Raw genomic sequence first — 21,179 nt, 5'->3', positions numbered from 1 at the left:
CAACAGTTCTAGCACAGTCAATGACAGTGGCCCGAAAGGAACTCACGCCAATGGTAACCTGAAGTGTTGCTGATGCCTGTGAAGATGGTCTTAGTTTAGATATCAAGTTCCAGACCATATGTCCCAGGTGACATAACATGCAATGCCACAAGGCCAGAAAGGATGCAGTTCCTGATCGTGAATGCTCACAGAACACTATCCACAGAAGTCGGCCACGTCTTCTGTTAAAATACTGCCAGACACGCTAACTGCACAGGGCCCGGGATAGGGGCGAAGAGAAAGGCTGAGTATATGATTAGCTGCACCTGTAGGTTCTGAATAATCAAGAGATATCTAACTAATAAATGGTACAACTACACACAATAACTGAAATGTCTCCTACTTAACCTTCACTACTTATTAGAAAGTTAAACTTTTCCACTAAGGATCAGATCAAGAACATGCTTAGCCCCCACCTGGTGTGACTCAGTGGCCTGAGAGGTCCTGGTTCAATTTCTGGTCAGGGCACATGCCCGGGTTGCAAGCTCGATCCCCAGTAGGGGGCGTGCAGGAGGCAGTCGATCAGTTTCTCTCTCACATTGATGTTTCTATCTCTCTCTCCTTTCCTCTACCCCCAAAATATCAATAAAAAAAAATTTTTTTTAATTACAAAAAAGAAAAGATCATGCTTAGTTTCCTGATTAATTTCCTTTAAACACTGGATATTTTATAAAAATCCTTATGAAATTTCAATAACTTTGGAGTACATGCTACAGAAACAAACCACATTACTAAAATAAATTCTACAGTTTTGGAGGCTAACACTTGTCCTTACATTCTGAAATAAGCAACATTATAATATTATGGAATTACTGACTTCTTTTGATGTTTGAATTCCTGCCCCTAGCCTTGGTTCAAGTGTTCAGTAGTTGTGGTGTGGAACTCTGTCAGACAAGCAGATGGCTCGTCATCTGCTTGGCCACCTCATCTCTGACTTGTCTCCCAAACTGCCCAGCACACTGTATTTTCTGAATGAGCCCAAGAGTAGAATTAGTACAAATACAACCCAAAGAAATCACTCAGCAACAGCTACATAGTGTCTTTTCTGACTTAAAAAAATCAGGACAACTTAGGTTAGGATGCAAGCTTGCTACGGACGAAACTGTATTCAGAATGCATAAAGCCTTCACTTGTTTAATAAAAAGGCACCGAGTTCTCGCATGTACCAGGCACTGGCCAACTACTGGCTATACAGCAACAAAGTAGAGCTCCCTGCTTTGACAGAACTAATACACTCACTGCACGCGTGGAGTCACCAATGGAAATAAGTTTTTGAATGAGAGCAGCATTTAAATATCAAATGTTTATGGTTTGTTTCTAACAAAATTATATCAGAATTTCCTAAGAACTTTATCAACACACATTAATGTATATGCCACATTAATATTTATATAAATAACAAAGTGGTTACTGCCCTGCCTACTGGCGGAATTCCTTAGCCCAAAAGTAGATACATAGGAATGTAGAATTTAAAAAGATACTACATAAATGATGCCTACACAACTTCTTAAATATACAAGGCAAGTCCCACATACCGAGGGATTTGACTTCAGATGATAAAACACGCAAAAAGCCTCTGCAGGGGACAGATGCTCGGTGTCTGTTGTTCTACACCATTCATTCCAGAGTTTAGCACTACCGACTTCTTCCCAGACTCCTGAATTCATAACAAACGATGACAAAAATGCTGTGAAAACAATTCACATGAGTTAGTATTTGGTTCTGCAAGCTGTATTTTCCAGTCAGTAAAAAATAACTTTATTCAAGCTACTCTAGAATTTTAGAGCGCAGACAGCCATTGCAGGCCATCAACCTTACGCCACCATTTTGCAGAAAAGGAAACTGAGATCTTAAGAAGAACGAAATGGACAAATTTCTAGAAACACACGGTCTCCCAAAACTATTCCCGGAAGAGATAGAAAACTTGAACAGACCAATAACAACTAAGGAAATTGAAGAGGTAATCAAGACTCTCCCAGCAAACAAAAGCCCAGGCCCAGATGGTTTCACGGGGGAGTTTTACTGAACATTCAAAAAAGAACTAACACCCATTCTCCTCAAACTATTTCAAAAAATTCAAGAAGAAGGAAGACTTCCAAACACGTTCTATGAGGCCAGCATAATTCTAATTCCAAAACCAGAAAAAGACACTACGAAGAAAGAAAACTACAGGCCAATATCCCTGATGAACATAGACGCCAAAATCCTGAACAAAATATTAGCAAATCGGATCCAGAAATACATCAAAAAAATTATTCACCATGACCAAGTGGGATTCATTCCAGGGATGCAAGGCTGGTACAATATTCGCAAATCAATAAACGTGATACACCACATAAACAAAATGAAGAATAAAAACCACATGATCATATCAATAGATGCTGAAAAAGCATTCGACAAAATCCAGCATCCATTTCTGATAAAAACGCTCAGCAATGTAGGAATAGAGGGATCATATCTCGACATAATAAAGGCCATATATGAAAGACCTACAGCCAACATCATACTCAATGGACAGAAACTAAAAACATTTCCATTAAGAACAGGAACAAGACAGGGATGTCCACTTTCGCCACTCTTATTTAACATTGTACTGGAAGTCTTAGCCACAGCAATCAGATATGAAGAAAAAATAAAAGGGATCCAAATTGGAAAGGAGGAAGTGAAACTGTCATTATTTGCAGATGACATGATATTGTACATAGAAAACTCTAAAGACTCCATCAAAAATCTATTAGACTTAATAAATGAATTTGGCAAAGTAGCAGGATACAAAATTAACGTCAAGAAATCGACGGCATTCTTGTACGTCAATGATGAACTCACAGAAAGAGAAACTGAAAAAACAATCCCATTTACCATCGCTCCAAAAAAATTAAGATACCTAGGAATAAACTTAACCAAAGAAGTAAAGGACCTATTTGCAGAAAACTACAGGTCATTGAAAAAAGAAATAGAGGAAGACATAAAGTGGAAGCACATACCCTGTTCATGGATTGGAAGAATTAACATCATTAAAATGTCCATACTACCCAAAGCAATCTATAGATTCAACCCAATCCCCATCAAAATACCAACGACATATTTCATAGAACTAGAACAAATACTTCAAAAGTTCATATGGAACCAAAAAAGACCCCGAATAGCCACAGCAATCTTGAAAAAGAAGAACAAAGTAGGTGAGATCACAATACCAGATAGCAGGTTATACTACAAAGCGACTGTAACCAAAACAGCCTGGTACTGGCACAAGAACAGGCATATAGACCAGTGGAACAGAACTGAAAACCCAGAAATGGACCCAAGGCAATACGCTCAATTAATATTTGACAAAGGTGGCAAGAGCATACAGTGGAGTAAAGACAGCCTCTTTAATAAATGGTGTTGGGAAAATTGGACAGCTACATGCAAAAAAATGAAACTAGACCATCAACTTACACCATAAACAAAAATAAACTCAAAATGGATAAAAAGACTTAAATGTGACCCGTGAATCCATAAAAATTCTAGAAGAAAATGTAGGCAACAAAATTTCGGACATCATACGGAGCAGAATTTTCACTGATACATCACCTAAGGCAACAGAAATAAAGGAGAAAATGAACACATGGGACTACATCAAACTCAAAAGCTTCTGCACAGCAAAAGAATACAATCATCAAAACTGAAAGGCAACCCACTGTATGGGAGAACATCATTGCCAATGATGTATCAGATAAGGGGTTAATTTCCAATATATATAGAGTGCTCATACAACTCCACAAAAGAAGACAAAGAACCCAATTAAAAAATGGGCAGAGGAGCTGAATAGACACCTCTCCAAACAGGACATACAACTGGCCAAGAGACATATGAAGAAATGCTCAACATCACTAATCATCAGAGAGATGCAAATTAAAACAACAATGAGGTATCACCTCACACCTGTCAGAATGGCCGCCATCAACAAATCATCAAACAACAAGTGTTGGCGAGGGTGTGGAGAAAAGGGGACTCTAATACACTGCTGGTGGGAATGCAGACTGGTGCAGCCGCTATGGAAAACAATATGGTGCTACCTCAAAAAATTAAAAATTGAACTTCCATTTGACCCAGTGATCCCACTGCTGGGAATATACCTAAGAAGCCTGAAACACCAATCAGGAAGAATATATGTACCCCCATGTTCATAGCAGCACTATTTACAATAGCTAAGATCTGGAAACAGCCCAAGTGTCCACCAGTAGACGAATGGATCAAAAAGCTGTGGTACATATACACAATGGAGTACTATGCAGCGGTAAGAAAGAAAGATCTCTTATCCTTTGAGACGACATGGAGGGACCTGGAAAGTATTATCCTAAGTGAAAGAAGCCAAGCAGAAAAAGATAAATACCACATGATCTCACTTATATACGGAATATAATGAACATAACAGTCTGAGGAATACAGTAGACCCAGACACATGGAAGTAGGGCACAGACTGACATCCCTCAGAAGAGGGGATGGGGGGTGGGGGGGTGGGAAGAGATAAACCACAGAACTTATATGCATGTATGCATGACCAATGGACATGGACAACTAAGCCGGGGACGGGGGGGGGGGGGGGTGCCAATTGGGTAAAAAGGTAAAATATCTGTAACAAAAAAATAAATAAAAATTCATAAATAAAAAAAAAAAAAAAGAAGTAAAAGGCCACAGCCTCAGTATAGATAGTACTAGAGCCAAGTGTTGAAAAGGTTGTTGTTATTTTTTAATTTTTTGTTTCTTTTTAGTTTAATTTTTAGTTTGTTTTTGTTTAATGATTTTTTAAAGATTTTAAAGAGGGGGGGAGAGAGCGAGAGAAACATCGACGAGAGACAACAAGGATTAGCCGCCTCCTACATGCCCTGCACTGGGGATCTGGCCCACAACATGGGCATGTGCCCTAACTGGGAATCAAACTGGCGACCTCTTGGTGCATGAGTTGACACTCAACCACTGAGCCACACCAGCCAGGCAAGTTGACAAAGTTATTTTGGTGTTTTTTTTTGTTAATTCTCACTAGAGGATATTTTTCCATTGACTTTTTTTTTTTTTTTTAATCCTTACCCAAGGACACGAATGCATTTATCTTCAGATAGAGAGGGAGGGAGAGAGGGAGGAACAGAAAGAGAGAGAAACATCACAATGTAAGAGAGACACATCGAGTGGTTGCCTACCCACACAATCCCAACCAGGGCAGGGGACAAACTACAACCGAGGTACAGGGCCCTCTGTGGAAACCAAACCCGGGACTCTCCGGTCCACAGGCTGACGCTCTCACCGCTGGGCCAAACCAGCCAGGGCTCCATTGATTTTTTTAGATTACAGTGGGAGGGAGGGAGAGAGGGAGGGAGGAAAAGGTGAAGAAGGAGAAGGGGAGAGAGAGAAAGAGAAAGAGAAACAGATCAATGTGAGAGAGACACATCAATTGGTTGCCTTCCACATGACTTGACCAGGGCCAGGATTGAACCTACAACCCAGGTACGTGCCCTTGACTGGGAATCAAACCTGAGACCCTAGAGTTCTTGAGCTGACACTCTAACCACCAAGCAAAACCGGCCAGGGCAGGAGTTGACAAGGTTTACTGACACACTTCACTGTGCTCTCATAATGCAACACTTATCTGGAAAATTTTAGGCCAGCAGAACTTGATATAAATGAATCAGTAGTTATTTACCTTATAATTATTTGTCCTTTGAGCATTAGGGATACCTTATAGGACAAAGGATCTTGACTGGAATTCTCAAATGCTCTCCTATGAGCCGGAGAACCCCCTAAAATTATACAGATCTGTGCACGTGCATGTGTATGTCATTCTAGCTGAACCCTGCACAGTTCTAACTTTAACTTAGAACTTAAGTGTACAAAGTGTTAGTGATAACTGTTATTTTTTAGAGTGCTCATTACGTGCTTAAATGAGTCTGTTAATTAAAAAACATTTAAGAACCAGTGCTACAGAACTTCCGGTCAAGATGGCGGGGAGGTAAATGCAGTACCGCATCCTCCCACAACCACATCAAAGTTACAACTAAACTACAGAACAACCATCATTCAAAACTGTCTGAAATCAAGCTGAATGGAAGTACTACAACTACGGAATTAAAGCGGCAGCCACATCCAGACTGGTAGGAGGGCGGAGAGGGACGGGCTGGTCCCACACCCACGTGTGGTGGATAAAAATCAGGAGGACACCTCAGCTGGGAAGGTTCTCCCTGAGGACTGAGGGGTCCCCGTCCCACACCAGGTGCCCCGCTCAGGATTCCAGTGCCAGGAAGAGAATCCCCATAACGTCTGGCTGGAAAAACCAGCGGGAACTGAGACTCACAGAGGCTGAGGCGGTTGGAGCCCCAGGTAGCTCCTTAAAGGGCCCACGCACGGACTTATCGGACTCTCTCCCTCTAAGCTTGGAGGGGAGGCAGCTGGAGGGGCACCAGAGACATACAGGGAAGAACTGAGCTGTTTGGCACTGGAGCGAGGGCTGGAGAGAAGGCTTTCTCCAGGACAAACGTGCTGTCAGAGGCCTTTGTTCCTTTGGTGAGCCCTTCCCTGGGGCAGCAGACAGCCGCCATACCTGGGACTCCAGCAATCTGGCTCACACTGGTAGCCCCGCCCTGGTGACTCACTGAGGCCCCGCCCCGCCCCGCCCCACCCAACTTTCAAGCCCACCCAAGCTGTTGCCAGTTGCTTCACCATAGGATTGGCCTGTCTTGGATCCTGCTTCAGGTTTTTCCTAAATTCTTTCAAACAAGCAGCATCTGGTCTCAGCTAGCCCCATACCTCTCATTAAGTAATACACAGAAACAAACACAGGGAGGCAGCCAAAATGAGACAAAGAAACAGGTCCCAAATGAAAGAACAGTACAAAACCCCCAAAAAAGAACTAAACGAAATGGAGATAAGCAACCTAACAGATTCTGAGTTCAAAATACTGCTGATAAGGATGCTCAGTGAACTTAGTGAGGGCCTCAAAAGCATAAGAAAGGACCAGTCAGAAATGATGGAGGCAAAGTTAGAAACGAAGGAGGCTTTAACTGAAATAAAGAATAATTTACACAGATTCAATAGTAGAGTACGTAAATCCAAGAAGCGAACATCGATTTGGAATATAAGGAAGCAAAAAATGCCCAATCAGAACAGCAAAAAGAAAAAGGAATCCAAAAAAATGAGGGTAGTGTAAGGAGCCTCTGGGACAACTTCAAGCGTGCCATCATTCGCATCTTGGGGGTGCCAGAAGGAGAAGAGAGAGAACAAGAAATTGACAACCTGTTTGAAACAATGGCAGAAAACTTTCCTAACTTGGTGACGGAAACAGACATACAAGTCCAGGAAGCACAGAGAGTCCCAAACAAGATGAACTCAAAGAGGCCCACACCAAGACACATCATCATCAAAATGCAAAAGGTTCAAGATAAAGAGAGAATCTTAAAAGCAGCAAGAGAAAAGCAGTTAGTTACCTACAAGGGAGTTCCCATATGGCTGTCAGCTGATTTCTCAAAAGAAACTTTGCAGGCCAGAAGGGAGTGGCAAGAAATATTCAGAGTGATGAAAAGCAAGAACTTACAACCAAGATTACTCTATCCTGCAAAGCTGTCATTTAGAATCGCTGGCCATATAGTTTCCCAGACAAGAAAAAGTTAAAGGAGTTCATCACCACCAAACCATTAGTATATGAAATGATGAAAGGTCTTTTTGAAAAAAAGATAAAATATATGAACAAACAAAATGGCAATGAATACATATCTATGGACAATGGAATCTACAAACAAAATGAACAGGTAGAACAGAAACATTCTCATAGATACAGAGAACATTTTGTTGGTTGCCAGATGGGAGAGGGGTTGGGGAAATGGGGGAAAAAGGTGAAAGGATTAAGAAGTACAAATTCAGAGCAGGAGAAACGGCGGCGGAGTGAATGGAGCTACACAGACCATCTCCCAGGACCAAACTGGATTTACAACGAAAATAAAGGTAAATCTTCAGGAAGGGGCAACCGAAAGACACCTTGGAGGACCACATAACCAGGGACACCGACTCAATCCTGGTAGGCTTGCGAGGACGTGAGAGGGGGCCGGGAGCCCACGGTCCGCAAAGGCCTGGGCGGGGATCAGGGGGCTCGGCAGGAAGTTGCTGCTGCCTCCTCGGCTACGAACCCACCTGAGTCCTGTGAACTCTGCTGCCTGCTAAGTCCTTGGCTGGTGCCGCACGGACTGGCATGGACTGGCACGGACTGGCTGGGACCAGGGGACTCAGCCGGACGCTGCTACCAAGACTGAGTCCCGCAAACTCTGCGTGCTAAGCCCTCGGCTGGTGCCGCACGGACTCGCAGGGACCAGGGGACTCTGCTGGAAGCTGCTGCCACCTCGGCAGTGTCCCGCTACCGCGGCTCAGTCCTGGGGTTTCTACTGAGTGCAACGCCTTCTGCTGGTGCCAGCCGCTGGTGCCACAGCCGCTGGTGCCACAGCTGCGGCCGCCCTTGGCTGGAAGCAGCACCCTCGTGTTAAAAGTCCCAGGCGGCTCCACGACGCAGAGCTGGCAGCAGCCACTCACCTTGGGCTCCAGAAGAGGGAAGGCAGACTGGACTGGAACTGTGTGGGACAGTCGGGTTTTGGAGGGTGCTAAGAGCTTTCACTGAATGCAGCCACGCAGGACTGTGGTCATTTTACTCCTTCCCAGGGCCCTGGGGAGAGGCAGCAACCCCTCCCTCAGAGATTCAACCCCACCAGTGTCCACTGAAATGCTAATTGAGGCCCATTAACAACCAGCATCTGCCCCACCCTCAGGAAATCCTCTTACACTGAGCACCTGAGGGAGTTTTTCAGGCAACTCAGAAACCAAGGGTCTTCAGGTGACCTCTACTAATAACCTCCAGGCAAAAAAAAGCTAGAGGATAACTACCATTCCCTGGGCTAGCAACACTAACCAGAAAAGCTAAGACTTGACGGTGGTGTTTAAAGTGGGTCCTCCCTGGCTCATCCAAACCCAGGAGAGGGAGCCACAAACAGCAGAACATCAACACCCACAGGGAAAATTTGGCAGACCCCAAAGCCCACTGTGATAGCCAAAATGGTGAAAAACAGAAACAAAAGCCAAATGAAAGAACAAGAGACCTCTATGGAAGATGAGATAAATGAGGTGCAGTTAAGCAAGTTAACAGAACTAGAATTTAGAGCCATGATGTTGAGGAAGCTCAACAGCATGTGTAAGGATATGAGCGCCATGAGTAATGACACAGAAATGTTGAAAATCAACCAGTTGGAAATTAAAAACCAACAGGAAGAAATGAAGAATGACATATCAGAAATGAAAAACACATTGGAAGGTCTAAAAAGCAGAGTAGGGGAAGCTGAGGACCAGATCAGTGAATTAGAAGACAGACTAGAAAAAAATCAACCAATCAGAAAACCAAAAGGAAAAAACGATTAAAAACAGGGAGACAGCTTAAGAGAACTGTGGGACAACTGGAAATGGAATAATATTCGCATCATAGGAATCCCTGAAGAAGAAGAAAATAAGTGAGGGAGAGAGAGAATATATTCAAGAAAATAGTGACAGAAAACTTCCCTAATTTGGTGAAGGAAGAAGGCATTCAAGTTCAAGAAGCACAGAGAGCCCCAAGTAAGAAGAACCCAAACAGGCCGACACCAAGACACATAGTAATCAAACTGCCAAAAATTAATGACAAAGAGAGAATCCTAAAAGCAGCAAGAGATAAGCAATAGGTTAAAGAGAGAATCCTAAAAGCAGCAAGAGATAAGCAACAGGTTACCTACAAAGGAAACCCCATAAGGCTCTCAGCTGACTTCTCACAAGAAACACTACAGGCCAGAAGGGAATGGCATGAAGTAATCAAGGTCATGAAAAACAAGGATCTGAATCCAAGACTACTCTACCCAGCAAGGCTATCATTCAAAATAGAAGGTCAAATAAAGAGCTTCCCAGACAAAAAAAAAGGCTAAGGGAATACATTAGCACCAAACCAGCACTGCAAGAAATGTTAAAAGGGCTGCTGTAATTACCAGGAGAAATGGGAAGAAAAATAGAACCACACTAACCAAAAATGGCAATAAATAAGTACATATCAATAATCACCTTAAATGTAAATGGACTGAATGCTCCCATAAAAAGACACAGAGTAACTGATTGGATAAGAAAGCATGACTCATCTATATGTTGTTTACAAGAGACCCACCTCACATCAAAAGATTCACACAGGTTGAAAGTGAAGGGATGGAAAAAAATCTTCCAAGCAAACGGAAAAGAAAAAAAAAGCTGGGGTAGCAATACTCATATCTGATAAAATAGATTTCAGAATGAAGGCCATAATTAGAGACAAAGAAGACCACTACATAATATTGAAAGGATCTATCCAACAGGAAGATATAACCTTGATAAACACATATGCACCCAATATAGGAGCACCAAAATATATTTAAAAACTTCTGGAAGACTTCAAAGGAGAAATCGATAGCAATACAATCATAGCAGAGGACTTCAACACCCCGCTGACATCACTGGATAGAGGAAACAGAGACTCTAAATGAAGCACTAGACCAAATGGATTTAATAGATATCTACAGAGAGCTACACCCCAACACTACAGAATTCACATTCTTTCAAGTGCACATGGGACATTCTCAAAGACAGACCACATGTTAGGGCACAAACTAAGTCTCTACAAGTTCAAGAAGATTGAAATCATATCAAGCATCTTCTCAGATCACAATGGCATGAAACTAGAAATCAATTGCAAGAAGAACATACAAAGACATTTGAACACATGGAAGCTAAATAGCACGTTACTAAACAATGAATGGGTCAACGAGGAGATCAAGGAAGAAATCAAAAACTTCCTGGAAACCAATGAAAATGAAGGCACAACAACACAAAATCTATGGGATGCAGCGAAAGCAGTTCTGAGAGGGAAGTTCATAGCACTACAGGCCTACCTCAAAAAAAAGAAGAAAAATCTCTAACAGACTATCTAACCTCACAACTTAAAGAACTAGAAAGCAAACAAAAAGAAAGCCCCAGAGCAAGTAGAAGAAAGGAAATAGTAAAGATCAGAGCAGAAATAAATGACAGAGACCAAAAAAACAATTCAAACTATCAATAAAACAAAGAGCTGGTCTTTTGAAAAGATAAACAAGATTGATGGACCCTTAGCTAGACTCACCAAGAAACAAAGAGACAGAACTCAAATACACAAAATCAGAAATGAAAGAGGAGAGAGAACAACTGACACCGCCGAAATACAAAAGATCGTTAACAACTACTATGAACAATTATATGGCAACAAATTCGACAATCTAAGCGAAATGGACAAATTTCTAGAAACACATAGTCTTCCAAAACCGGACCAGGAAGAGATAGAAAACTTGAACAGACCAATAACAACAGAAGAAATTGAAGATGTAATCAAGACTCTCCCAGCAAACAAAAGCCCAGGCCCGGATGGCTTCACGGGGGAGTTTTACCGAACATTCAAAGAACTAATACCCATTCTCCTCAAACTATTTCAAAAAATTCAAGAAGAAGGAAGACTTCCCAACTCATTTTATGAAGCCAGCATAATTCTAATTCCAAAACCAGAAAAAGACACAACAAAGAAAGAAAACTACAGGCCAATATCCCTGATGAACATAGATGCCAAAATCCTGAACAAAATACTAGTAAATCGGATCCAGCAATACACCAAAAAAATTATCCACCATGACCAAGTGGGATTCATCCCAGGGATACAAGGCTAGTACAATATTCAGAAATCCATAAATGTGATATACCACATAAATAAAATGAAGAATAAAAACCACATGATAATATCAATAGATGCTGAGAAAGCTTTCGACAAAATCCAGCATCCATTTCTGATAAAAACGCTCAGCAGTGTGGGAATAGAGGGATCATATCTAGACATAATAAAGGCCATATATGAAAGACCTACACCAACATAATACTCAGTGGGCAAAAACTAAAAGCATTTCCCTTAAGAACAGGAACAAGGCAAGGATGCCCACTTTCGCCACTCCTATTTAACATAGTACTGGAAGTCTTAGCCACAGCAATCAGACAGGAAGAAAAAATAAAAGGGATCCAAATTGGAAAGGAGGAATTGAAATTGTCATTATTTGCAGATGACATGATACTATACGTAGAAAACCCCAAAGACTCCATCAAAAGTTTACTAGACTTAAATGAATTTCGCAAAGTAGCAGGATACAAAATTAACGTCAAGAAATCAATGGCATTCTTATATACCAATGACAAACTCACAGAAAGAGAAACTAAGAAAACAATCCCATTTACCATTGCGGCAAAAAAATTAAGATACCTAGGAATAAACTTAACCAAAGAAATAAAGGACCTATTCGCAGAAAACTACAGGTCATTGAATAAAGAAATAGAGGAAGATAGGACTTCCGGTCAAGATGGCGGCGTAGGGAAACGCAGTATCGCGTTCTCCCACAACCACATCCAAGTTACAACAAAACTACAGAACAACCATCATCCAAAACCGCCTGAAATCAAGCTGAATGGAAGTCCTACAACTACGGAATTAAAAAAAAAGGCAGCTACATCCAGACTGGTAGGAGGGGCGGCGGCGCGAGGGGTGGCGGCAGCGGCACGGCGGCGGCGCGACGGGCTGGTCCCACACCCAAGTGTGGCGGATAAAAATCAGGAGGCTCCCGAGGCTGGGAAGGTCCTTCCTGAGGACTGAGGGGTCCCCGTCCCACACCAGGTGCCCCGCTCAGGTTTCCAGTGCCAGGAAGAGAAGTCCCCATAACTTCTGGCTGGAAAAACCAGCAGAAACTGAGGCTCAGGGAAGCTGACCTGGCTGGAGCCACAGGCAGCTCCCTAAAGGGCCCGCGCACAGACTGGTCGGACTCTCTCCCTCTAAGCTCGGAGGGGAGGCAGCTCCAGGGGCACCAGAGAAATACAGGGAGGAACTGAGCTGTTTGGCACTGGAGCGAGGGCTGGAGAGGGGGCTTTCTCGGGGACAAACGTGCTGTCAGAGGCCTTTGTTCCTTTGGTGAGCCCTTCCCTGGGGCGGCAGACAGTCGCCATATCTGGGACTCCAGCAACCTGGCTCACACTGGTAGCCCCGCCCTGCTGACTCCCTGAGGCCCCGCCCCACCCAACTTTCAGGCCCACCCAAGCTGTTGCTACTTGCTTAACCATAGGATTGGCCTGTCTTGGGTCCTGCTTCAGGTTTTTCCTAAATTCTTTCAAACGAGCAGCATCGGGTCTCAGCGAGCCCCATACCTCTCATTAAGTAATACACAGAAACAAACACAGGAAGGCAGCAAAATGAGGAGACAAAGAAACAGGTCCCAAATGAAAGAACAGAACAAAACCCCAAGAAAAGAACTAAGCGAAATGGAGATAAGCAACCTAACAGATGCTGAGTTCAAAATACTGCTTATAAGGATGCTCAATGAACTCAGTGAGGGCCTCAAGAGCATAAAAAAGTACCAGTCAGAAACGATCGCTGCACAGTTAGAAACGAAGGAGGCTTTAACTGAAATAAAGAATAATTTACATAGCTTCAATAATAGAGTACGTAAATCCAAGGAGCAAACCATCGATTTGGAATATAAGGAAGCAAAAAACGCCCAACCAGAACAGCAAAAAGAAAAAAGAATCCAAAAAAATGAGGATAGTGTAAGGAGCCTCTGGGACAACTTCAAGCGTGCCAACATTCGCATCTTGGGGGTGCCGGAAGGAGAAGAGAGAGAACAAGAAATCGAAAACCTGTTTGAAACAATAATGGCAGAAAACTTTCCTAACTTGGTGAAGGAAACAGACATACAAGTCCAGGAAGCACAGAGAGTCCCAAACAAGATGAACCCCAAGAGGCCCACACCAAGACACATCATCATCAAAATGCAAAAGGTTCAAGACAAAGAGAGAATCCTAAAAGCAGCAAGAGAAAGGCAGCTAGTTACCTACAAGGGAGTTCCCATTAGGCTGTCAGCTGATTTCTCAAAAGAAACTTTGCAGGCCAGAAGGGAGTGGCAAGAAATATTCAGAGTGATGAAAACCAAGAACCTACAACCAAAATTACTCTATCCTGCAAAGCTGTCATTTAGAATCGATGGACATATAAAAACTTTCCCAGACAAGAAAAAGTTAAAGGAGTTCATCACTACCAAACCGTTATTATATGAAATGATGAAGGGTCTTTTTAAAGAAAAAGATAAAATGTAGGAACAAACAAAATGGCAATGAATACATATCTATCAACAATGGAATCTACAAACAAAATGAACAGGAAGAACAGGAACATTCTCATAGATACAGAGAATATTTTGTTGGTTGCCAGTTGGGAAAGGGGTTGGGGGAATGGATGAAAAAGGTGAAGGGATTAAGAAGCACAAATTCATTGCTAGACTGACAAACCTCAAAGGGAAAGGGGTTGGGGGGGTGGGAAGAAATAAACCAAAGAACTTATATGCATAACCAATGGACACGGACAATAGTATGGGAAAAGGTGGGAGGGGGGCGGGAGTGGGGAGGAGGGGGTCAATGGGGGAATTCTTTTAATAAAAAAATTTTAAAAAAATAAAAAAAAAATAAAAAAAAAAAAAAAAAAGAAATAGAGGAAGATATAAAAAGTGGAAGCACATACCCTGTTCATAGATTGGGAGAATTAACATCATTAAAATGTCCATATTACCCAAAGCAATCTATAGATTCAACCCAATCCCCATCAAAATACCAACGACATATTTCATAGAACTAGAACAAATACTTCAAAAGTTCATATGGAACCAAAAAAGACCCCGAATAGCCACAGCAATCTTGAAGAGGAAGAACAAAGTTGGAGAGATCACAATACCAGATATCAGGTTATACTACAAAGCCACTGTAATCAAAACAGCCTGGTACTGGCACAAGAACAGGCATATAGACCAGTGGAACAGAACAGAGAACCCAGAAATGAACCCAAGGTAATATGCTCAACTAATATTTGACAAAGGTGGCAAGAGCATACAGTGGAGTAAGGACAGCCTCTTTAATAAATGGTACTGGGAAAATTGGACAGCTACTTGCAGAAAAATGAAACTAGACCATCAACTGACACCCTACACGAGAATAAACTCAAAATGGATAAAAGACTTAATTGTAACTCATGAATCCATAAAAATCCTAGAAGAGACTGTAGGCAACAAAATTTCAGACATCATACGCAGCAGAATTTTTATTGACACATCACCTAACGCAATAGAAACAAAGGAGAAAATGAACACATGGGATTACATCAAACACAAAAGCTTCTGCACATCGAAAGATACAATCATCAAAACTGAAAGGCTACCCACTGTATGGAAGAGCATAATTGCCAATGATATATCAGATAAGGGGTTAATTTCCAATGAATATAGAGTGCTCATACAACTCCACAAAAAGAAGACAAAGAATCCAATTAAATAATGGGCAGAGGAACTAAATAGACACCTCTCCAAACAGGACATACAAATGGCTAAGAAACATATGAAGAAATGCTCATCATCACTAATCATCAGAGAGATGCAAATTAAAACAACAATGAGGTATCACCTCACACCTGTCAGAATGGCCGCCATCAACAAATCATCAAACAACAAGTGTTGGCGAGGGTGTGGAGAAAAGGGGACTCTAGTGCACTGCTGGTGGGAAAGCAGACTGGTGCAGCCACTATGGAAAACAATATGGTGTTACCTCAAAAAATTAAAAATTGAAATTTCATTTGACCCAGTGATCCCACTTCTAGGAATATACCCTAAGAAGCCTAAAACACCAATCAGAAAGAATGTATGTACACCCATGTTTGTAGCAGCACTATTTACAATCGCTAAGATCTGGAAACAGCCCAAGTGTCCATCCGTAGACGAATGGATAAAAAAGCTGTGGTACATATACACAATGGAGTACTACGCAGCTGTAAGAAAGAAAGATCTCTTATCCTTTGAGACTACATGGAGGGACCTGGAAAGTATCATCCTAAGTGAAACAAGCCAAACACAGAAAGACAAGTTTCATATGATCTCACTTATTTGTGGAATATAATGAACATAACAGTCTGAGGAATGGGGTAGTCCCAGAGACACGGAAGTGGGATACAGATTGACAATCCCCTAAAGAGGGGGGTGATGGGGGAGAAATAAACCACAGAATTTATATGCATGTATGCATGAACAGTGGACATGGACAACAAACTGGGGAAAGTGCAGGGAGGGAGGGGGAGGGGGGAATCAGTGGGGGGAAAAAGGAGAAACATCTGTAACAAAAACTAATTAATAAAAAAAATTTTTTTAAAAAAAGAAGTACAAATTCATTGCTAGACTGACAAACCTCAAAGGGAAAGGGGTTGGAAGATGGAAAGAAATAAACCAAAGAACTTATATACATAACCAATGGACACAGACAATAGTGTGGGAAAAGGTGGGAGGGGGGTGGGACAGGGGAGGAGGGGTTCAATGGGGGGAAAATGAGGAACATATGAAATACATATAACAATAAAGATTTAAAAAAAAGAACCAGTGCTACAAAGGAGAGCTATATAGACACAAACCACCTTTGTCCTTCCATATTTCGCCAAAACAGGCCCTGGAACTTAAGGAATCCTAGATACCAGAATCCATCAGAACCATTTCCTTACATTTGTAATTTCCCAAAGTCAAGAACATTACCTGTAAATCTTATTTTTAAAATTTATCAAAAAGACAGTGCCACATGAACAACAGGTTTAACTCAAATACAAAGTTACTCTACTATTGCCCTGGCCAGTTTGGCTCAGTGGCTAGAGCGTTAGCCCTTGGACCAAAGAGTCGAGGGTTCAATTCGGGTCAAGGGCACATGCCTCAGTTGTGGCTCGGTCCCTGGCCCTGGTTGGGATCATGCAGGAGGCAACCAACTGATGTTTCTGTCTCTCTCTCCCTCCGTCTCTCACTTCAACTCTATTTGAAAATCAATAGAAAAATATCCTCTGTTGAGGATTAAAAAAATAAAACATGAATAGTTACTCTACTATGACTTTTTCTTAGAAAAATAAGACATCTGAAATCTTTTATGATAAAAAGAAATAAGTAACTTGAGATTCTATTCTTTCACCAAAATGTCTAGTCTAATGCATTTCTACTCACCTACAGCATTATTTCCAACAGCAATTATAAACTTGGAGCAAGGATATTTTTCCAGCAGGGAAACGTCCAAAGATGTTTTCGTTTGTCTTCGAAGAATCCGTACCTCTCTAACACAAGAAACAAAAGATAAAACTAAAACAACTTAAATATAAATAGTACCTTTTTATAGTAAAAAGAATACTTAATATAAGTACGATTTTATATTCAATAAAACACAAATTTTGATTTTATAAAGAACAAAATTATAATCCTGAGGAAACAATGGAATTAGGTGATGATAACATAGAAAACCATTCGATACAAAGTTCCTGGAGAACTCTACAACAGACAGCAGGCTGTCCACCTGACCCACCGACCAATCTTAGCATCCCTAAAAGTGGGACAACCTGACACTGCGTGCCATAAGGAACACCAACCACCACCTTCAAAGCATTCTTGCCAGCAAAATATTGAATCTGAATCTGACCAAGCCTCTAGAAGGACCTTCCATTTACAGAAAATGCAGGTGATGGATACATGGTAAAGGACACCAAAAGGAAGCAATCAGACAAATCCAGCGTGCGGGACTTCCTACAGGACAACCAGTCTCAGCAAGGGAGAAAACGGAGGGGGACTGCTCTAAATGAAAGAAACCTGGAGAGACAAAATGTCTAGGATTTTGATTTACACAAATGTACTATAAAATGTGATGTCTGAGACAACTAGATACATTTGATCATGGACTGGCCATCATATAGTATCAAAAGTTATTTATTGTTAGGAGTGATGATGGCATCTGGAAGAAAATGCCTGCAACATTTGAGCTGCATCCTGGAAAATGTACAGGTGAAAGGCCATACTGACTTGGACTCGCTTAGGGTGGTGGCAGATAAACATGGCAAAATCGTCATTTCGCTGTTTTCTCCAATGTGTGTGTGTTTGGGAACAACACTTTGTAGCACGAGACATCCACCTGCCACTGACACACATAATGCTAACGGTAGTGTAGGCCGGAGAAGAAAGTTTGAAGAGCGTTGTCTCACATCCACGAAGCAAATACACGACAAACGTGGGGCAAGAAGATACAGCACTGCAGCCCTGGAAACGTTACAAGGCGGCAGGAACCACCTTCAGTCCGTGCTGAAGGGAGCCCGGCAGGCAGTTCCGTCGGAGAGCACGCGAGCCCAAGCCGTCCCGGAATCCGCAGCAGCCCGACACGAGCCCGCCTCCCCGCACAGCGCTGGAGCTGGTTTTGCCAGACCCACCGCGGGCTCCGCGAGGCCCCAGGCAGCCCCGGGCCGCGGACGAGCGGCAACCACCGGCGCCCTGCGCACCTGCCCCCGCGACAGCCGCGGCCCGGGGCTGGGGCCGATGGGCGCAGGCCCGAGCGCGCCGCCGGCTCCCCGCGCCCAGGACTCACCTCTTCCGCGCCAGCTTCCGCCGGACCTCCCTGTCCTCGGGCGTCTCGGTGTTCCCCTCGTCCTCCTCCTCGTCCTCCGTCCCAGCTCGGCACGGCGCCTTCACCACCTCACCGAAAAACGTGGCCGCCATGGTCTCCCTCCCACCGCCGCGCCCCGCCCAGCAGCGGCGCCCCAGGGAGGCGCAGGCGTCCCCTGCGCACCAACCCGCCCCCGCAACCCCGCGCACGCGCCCCAGAGCATCGCCGCGCCCTCCACGCCTGGCCCCCGAGCCCGGCCCCTACGTGCGGCTGCTCCGCCTCCTGCCCCGCCTCCTGCCCCGCCCCCACGCACGCGCCGCGGGACCCAGAAGTCCCGCAAAAGCAGAGGGTTTTCTCCCTCGGCTGGAGCCCGGCAGGGAGACCGAGAGATCGGATGACTGCGGGCTAGAGAGGCAGAGGCAGAGGCTGGCGCGGGGCGGGGCGGGGCGGGGCGGGGCGGGGCGGGGCGGGGCGGGGCGGGGCGGGGCGCGGGGAGGCGCCTGCTGTCCGGACAGGTAACCGACCCGGGAAGGGAAGGAGCACGCCGCCCCCTTCCCCGGCAGTGGCGCTCCAAAAAGAGGCGGGCCCCTCTGTCTTTCCCTCCCTCGCTCCTTTTCCGTTTTCCTCCTCCGTTTGGAGTGACACGCCGAGTTTTAATTTATTAATCACCTGGCTCCAGACCGCGATCGCTCGCGGGTAGGTGTCGCCCCGGTCCCGGCGCGTCCACGGGCTAGTGGACGGAGGGGGGATGGAAGGGCAGGAAGAAACACAGTGCTTCGCGGTGTTATAAAAATGAGACCTTTACTCCGGCAGTAGGAATTCACATTTCAAAAGCTGATGATCGTCAAGCTAATCTAAAAGACTTTATGAGACTGCAAAAATATTAGTTTCTTTTTAAAAATTTGGCCGTTTCTAATACAAAATGTTTCTGCTTTAAATATCCTTTCACTAATAATCAGCACAGTAGTGTATAATTGGTTCTCTTTAAAATTTGCTGGAAGACACAGTTCACAGAGCACAATTCCAAGCAGGAGAAAAAAAGGACAACTGTACCATAGTTCAAATAAAAATGAAAATATCCGGTATTGCAATGCAAAATTAAAAAACACTGACCTAGATTTAGTAGTGCTGAAACTAAATAGCATTGCTTACATTTTGGAATGTGGGGTAGGGGAAGACTCTTGAGATAAATTTTTTAAAATCTCAGAAAGTTGCTAGAAACATCTTGTTTTAAGATGTGGAGAAACAATGATCAACGAAAACCATTTACATAAAACCAGTACTTAGCAATTTTACACATTACTGCAAAATGTAAGACTGGGCTTTGAAGCAAAATTGAACACTTTAAGAATAACAGTAACACCAAATTGCTATCCTGTAAGAATTTAGGAAACAAGGTATAGTTAGTGAGCTAGAATACACAAGATTACCAATGTAATGTTTTAAAATGGCATTAAGACTCCTGGGTTAATTGGCTTTACAGAATGACTAAATAGCAGAATAAAAAGGTTTGGGTATCACTTTGTCTCAGTCCTTTTGTTGAATAAAACTGTCATTTTCACCATTAAGATCCTCAATTTGATTTCACAATTGTATTATGAAGAAATCATTTCTGGAAATCTGATTAAAATTATAAGTAGGGTAATGATAATACATTTGGCCATGATTAAAATTCTACATACATTTTAGAGAGCATTTTTACAAGAATGTTAAGATTTAAACAAACACTTATTTCATGCAATTACAGTTAAATTTAGGCCAAGCACTTAAAAAAAGGCAAATATATATTCAAATTAAATACTAAACCAGAGAAGGGTTCCATTACTAAAGAAGGCTTATAGTATAATCTCAAATGTTGAACAGAAACTAACCCCACCACAGTAAATTATAAATTTAAAATTAAAATCCTTTCATTACACTGAAATTGTCAAAAAATTTTGCATAAAATAATCTTGACTGAGACTTAAATATTTTCATTTTGTGGTATTTGTTGATGATGTAACTTACTCAATAAGAAATTTCTATGAAATTAAGTGTAAATATGGGACTGGAAATAGGTTTAATTTCATTAGAGATCAAAAATCAAACCCCATGCATCTAAAAATATCATTTATTAGGAATTCTGCCCTTTCTCATCTGCACTAGTAACAAGATACTGGTATCAGTATATCAGATGAAAGTATACTATAAACAGCAAAGGACACAAACTGTAGGGTAGAAATATTCTGGCTTATGCTAAAAAAAAAAAACAAACAAAAAAAACCAGCCTTTTTTTAAGCAGACATGCAACCACAAACAAATTTCTCAAGTAATCTAGACACTTGGCCAATCTGTATAACAAAAAAAATATGCATTATATTAGTCTTTTAATGAAAAAGGGCGAGAAACCCTTTGGTTTCCATATTTTACTTTTTCAGATTTATACATGCAAATCATATATTAATATTCACAGATACTTTTAAATGGGAAAACAACATCTAACAATTCAGTTTTCCAGTAGCATGTTCTGTGTTAAAAAGATTTGACAGTGCGTCCATTTAATCTGGTTATTTTAATTTCAACAAATACCTATAAGCAACAAATCAAACCTCATTGCA

At 42.4% G+C, this 21,179-nt stretch overlaps 1 protein-coding gene across 2 annotated transcripts in view; it reads right to left on the bottom strand.

Annotated features, from left to right (window-relative positions):
* Window positions 1–18,730, bottom strand: part of PSMG1 (proteasome assembly chaperone 1) — a 34,662-nt gene extending 15,932 nt beyond the window's left edge. For both annotated transcript variants that reach the window (XR_004956804.1, XM_036242835.1), the window contains exons 1-3: window positions 18,565–18,730; window positions 17,166–17,272; window positions 1,575–1,726 (exon numbers count right to left, since the gene is read on the bottom strand). Coding sequence is in view for 1 of the 2 variants with exons in the window: in XM_036242835.1 (XP_036098728.1) it covers window positions 1,575–1,726; window positions 17,166–17,272; window positions 18,565–18,695 (390 nt within the window). In the remaining variant the exon portion in view is untranslated. The remainder of the gene's footprint in view (window positions 1–1,574; window positions 1,727–17,165; window positions 17,273–18,564) is intronic.
* Window positions 18,731–21,179: the final 2,449 nt, after the last annotated feature.

This window comes from Molossus molossus, unplaced genomic scaffold (assembly GCF_014108415.1).
Source record: "Molossus molossus isolate mMolMol1 unplaced genomic scaffold, mMolMol1.p scaffold_m16_p_5, whole genome shotgun sequence".
NCBI lineage: Eukaryota > Metazoa > Chordata > Mammalia > Chiroptera > Molossidae > Molossus > Molossus molossus.
This window is presented reverse-complemented; position numbering and strand designations above follow the sequence as displayed.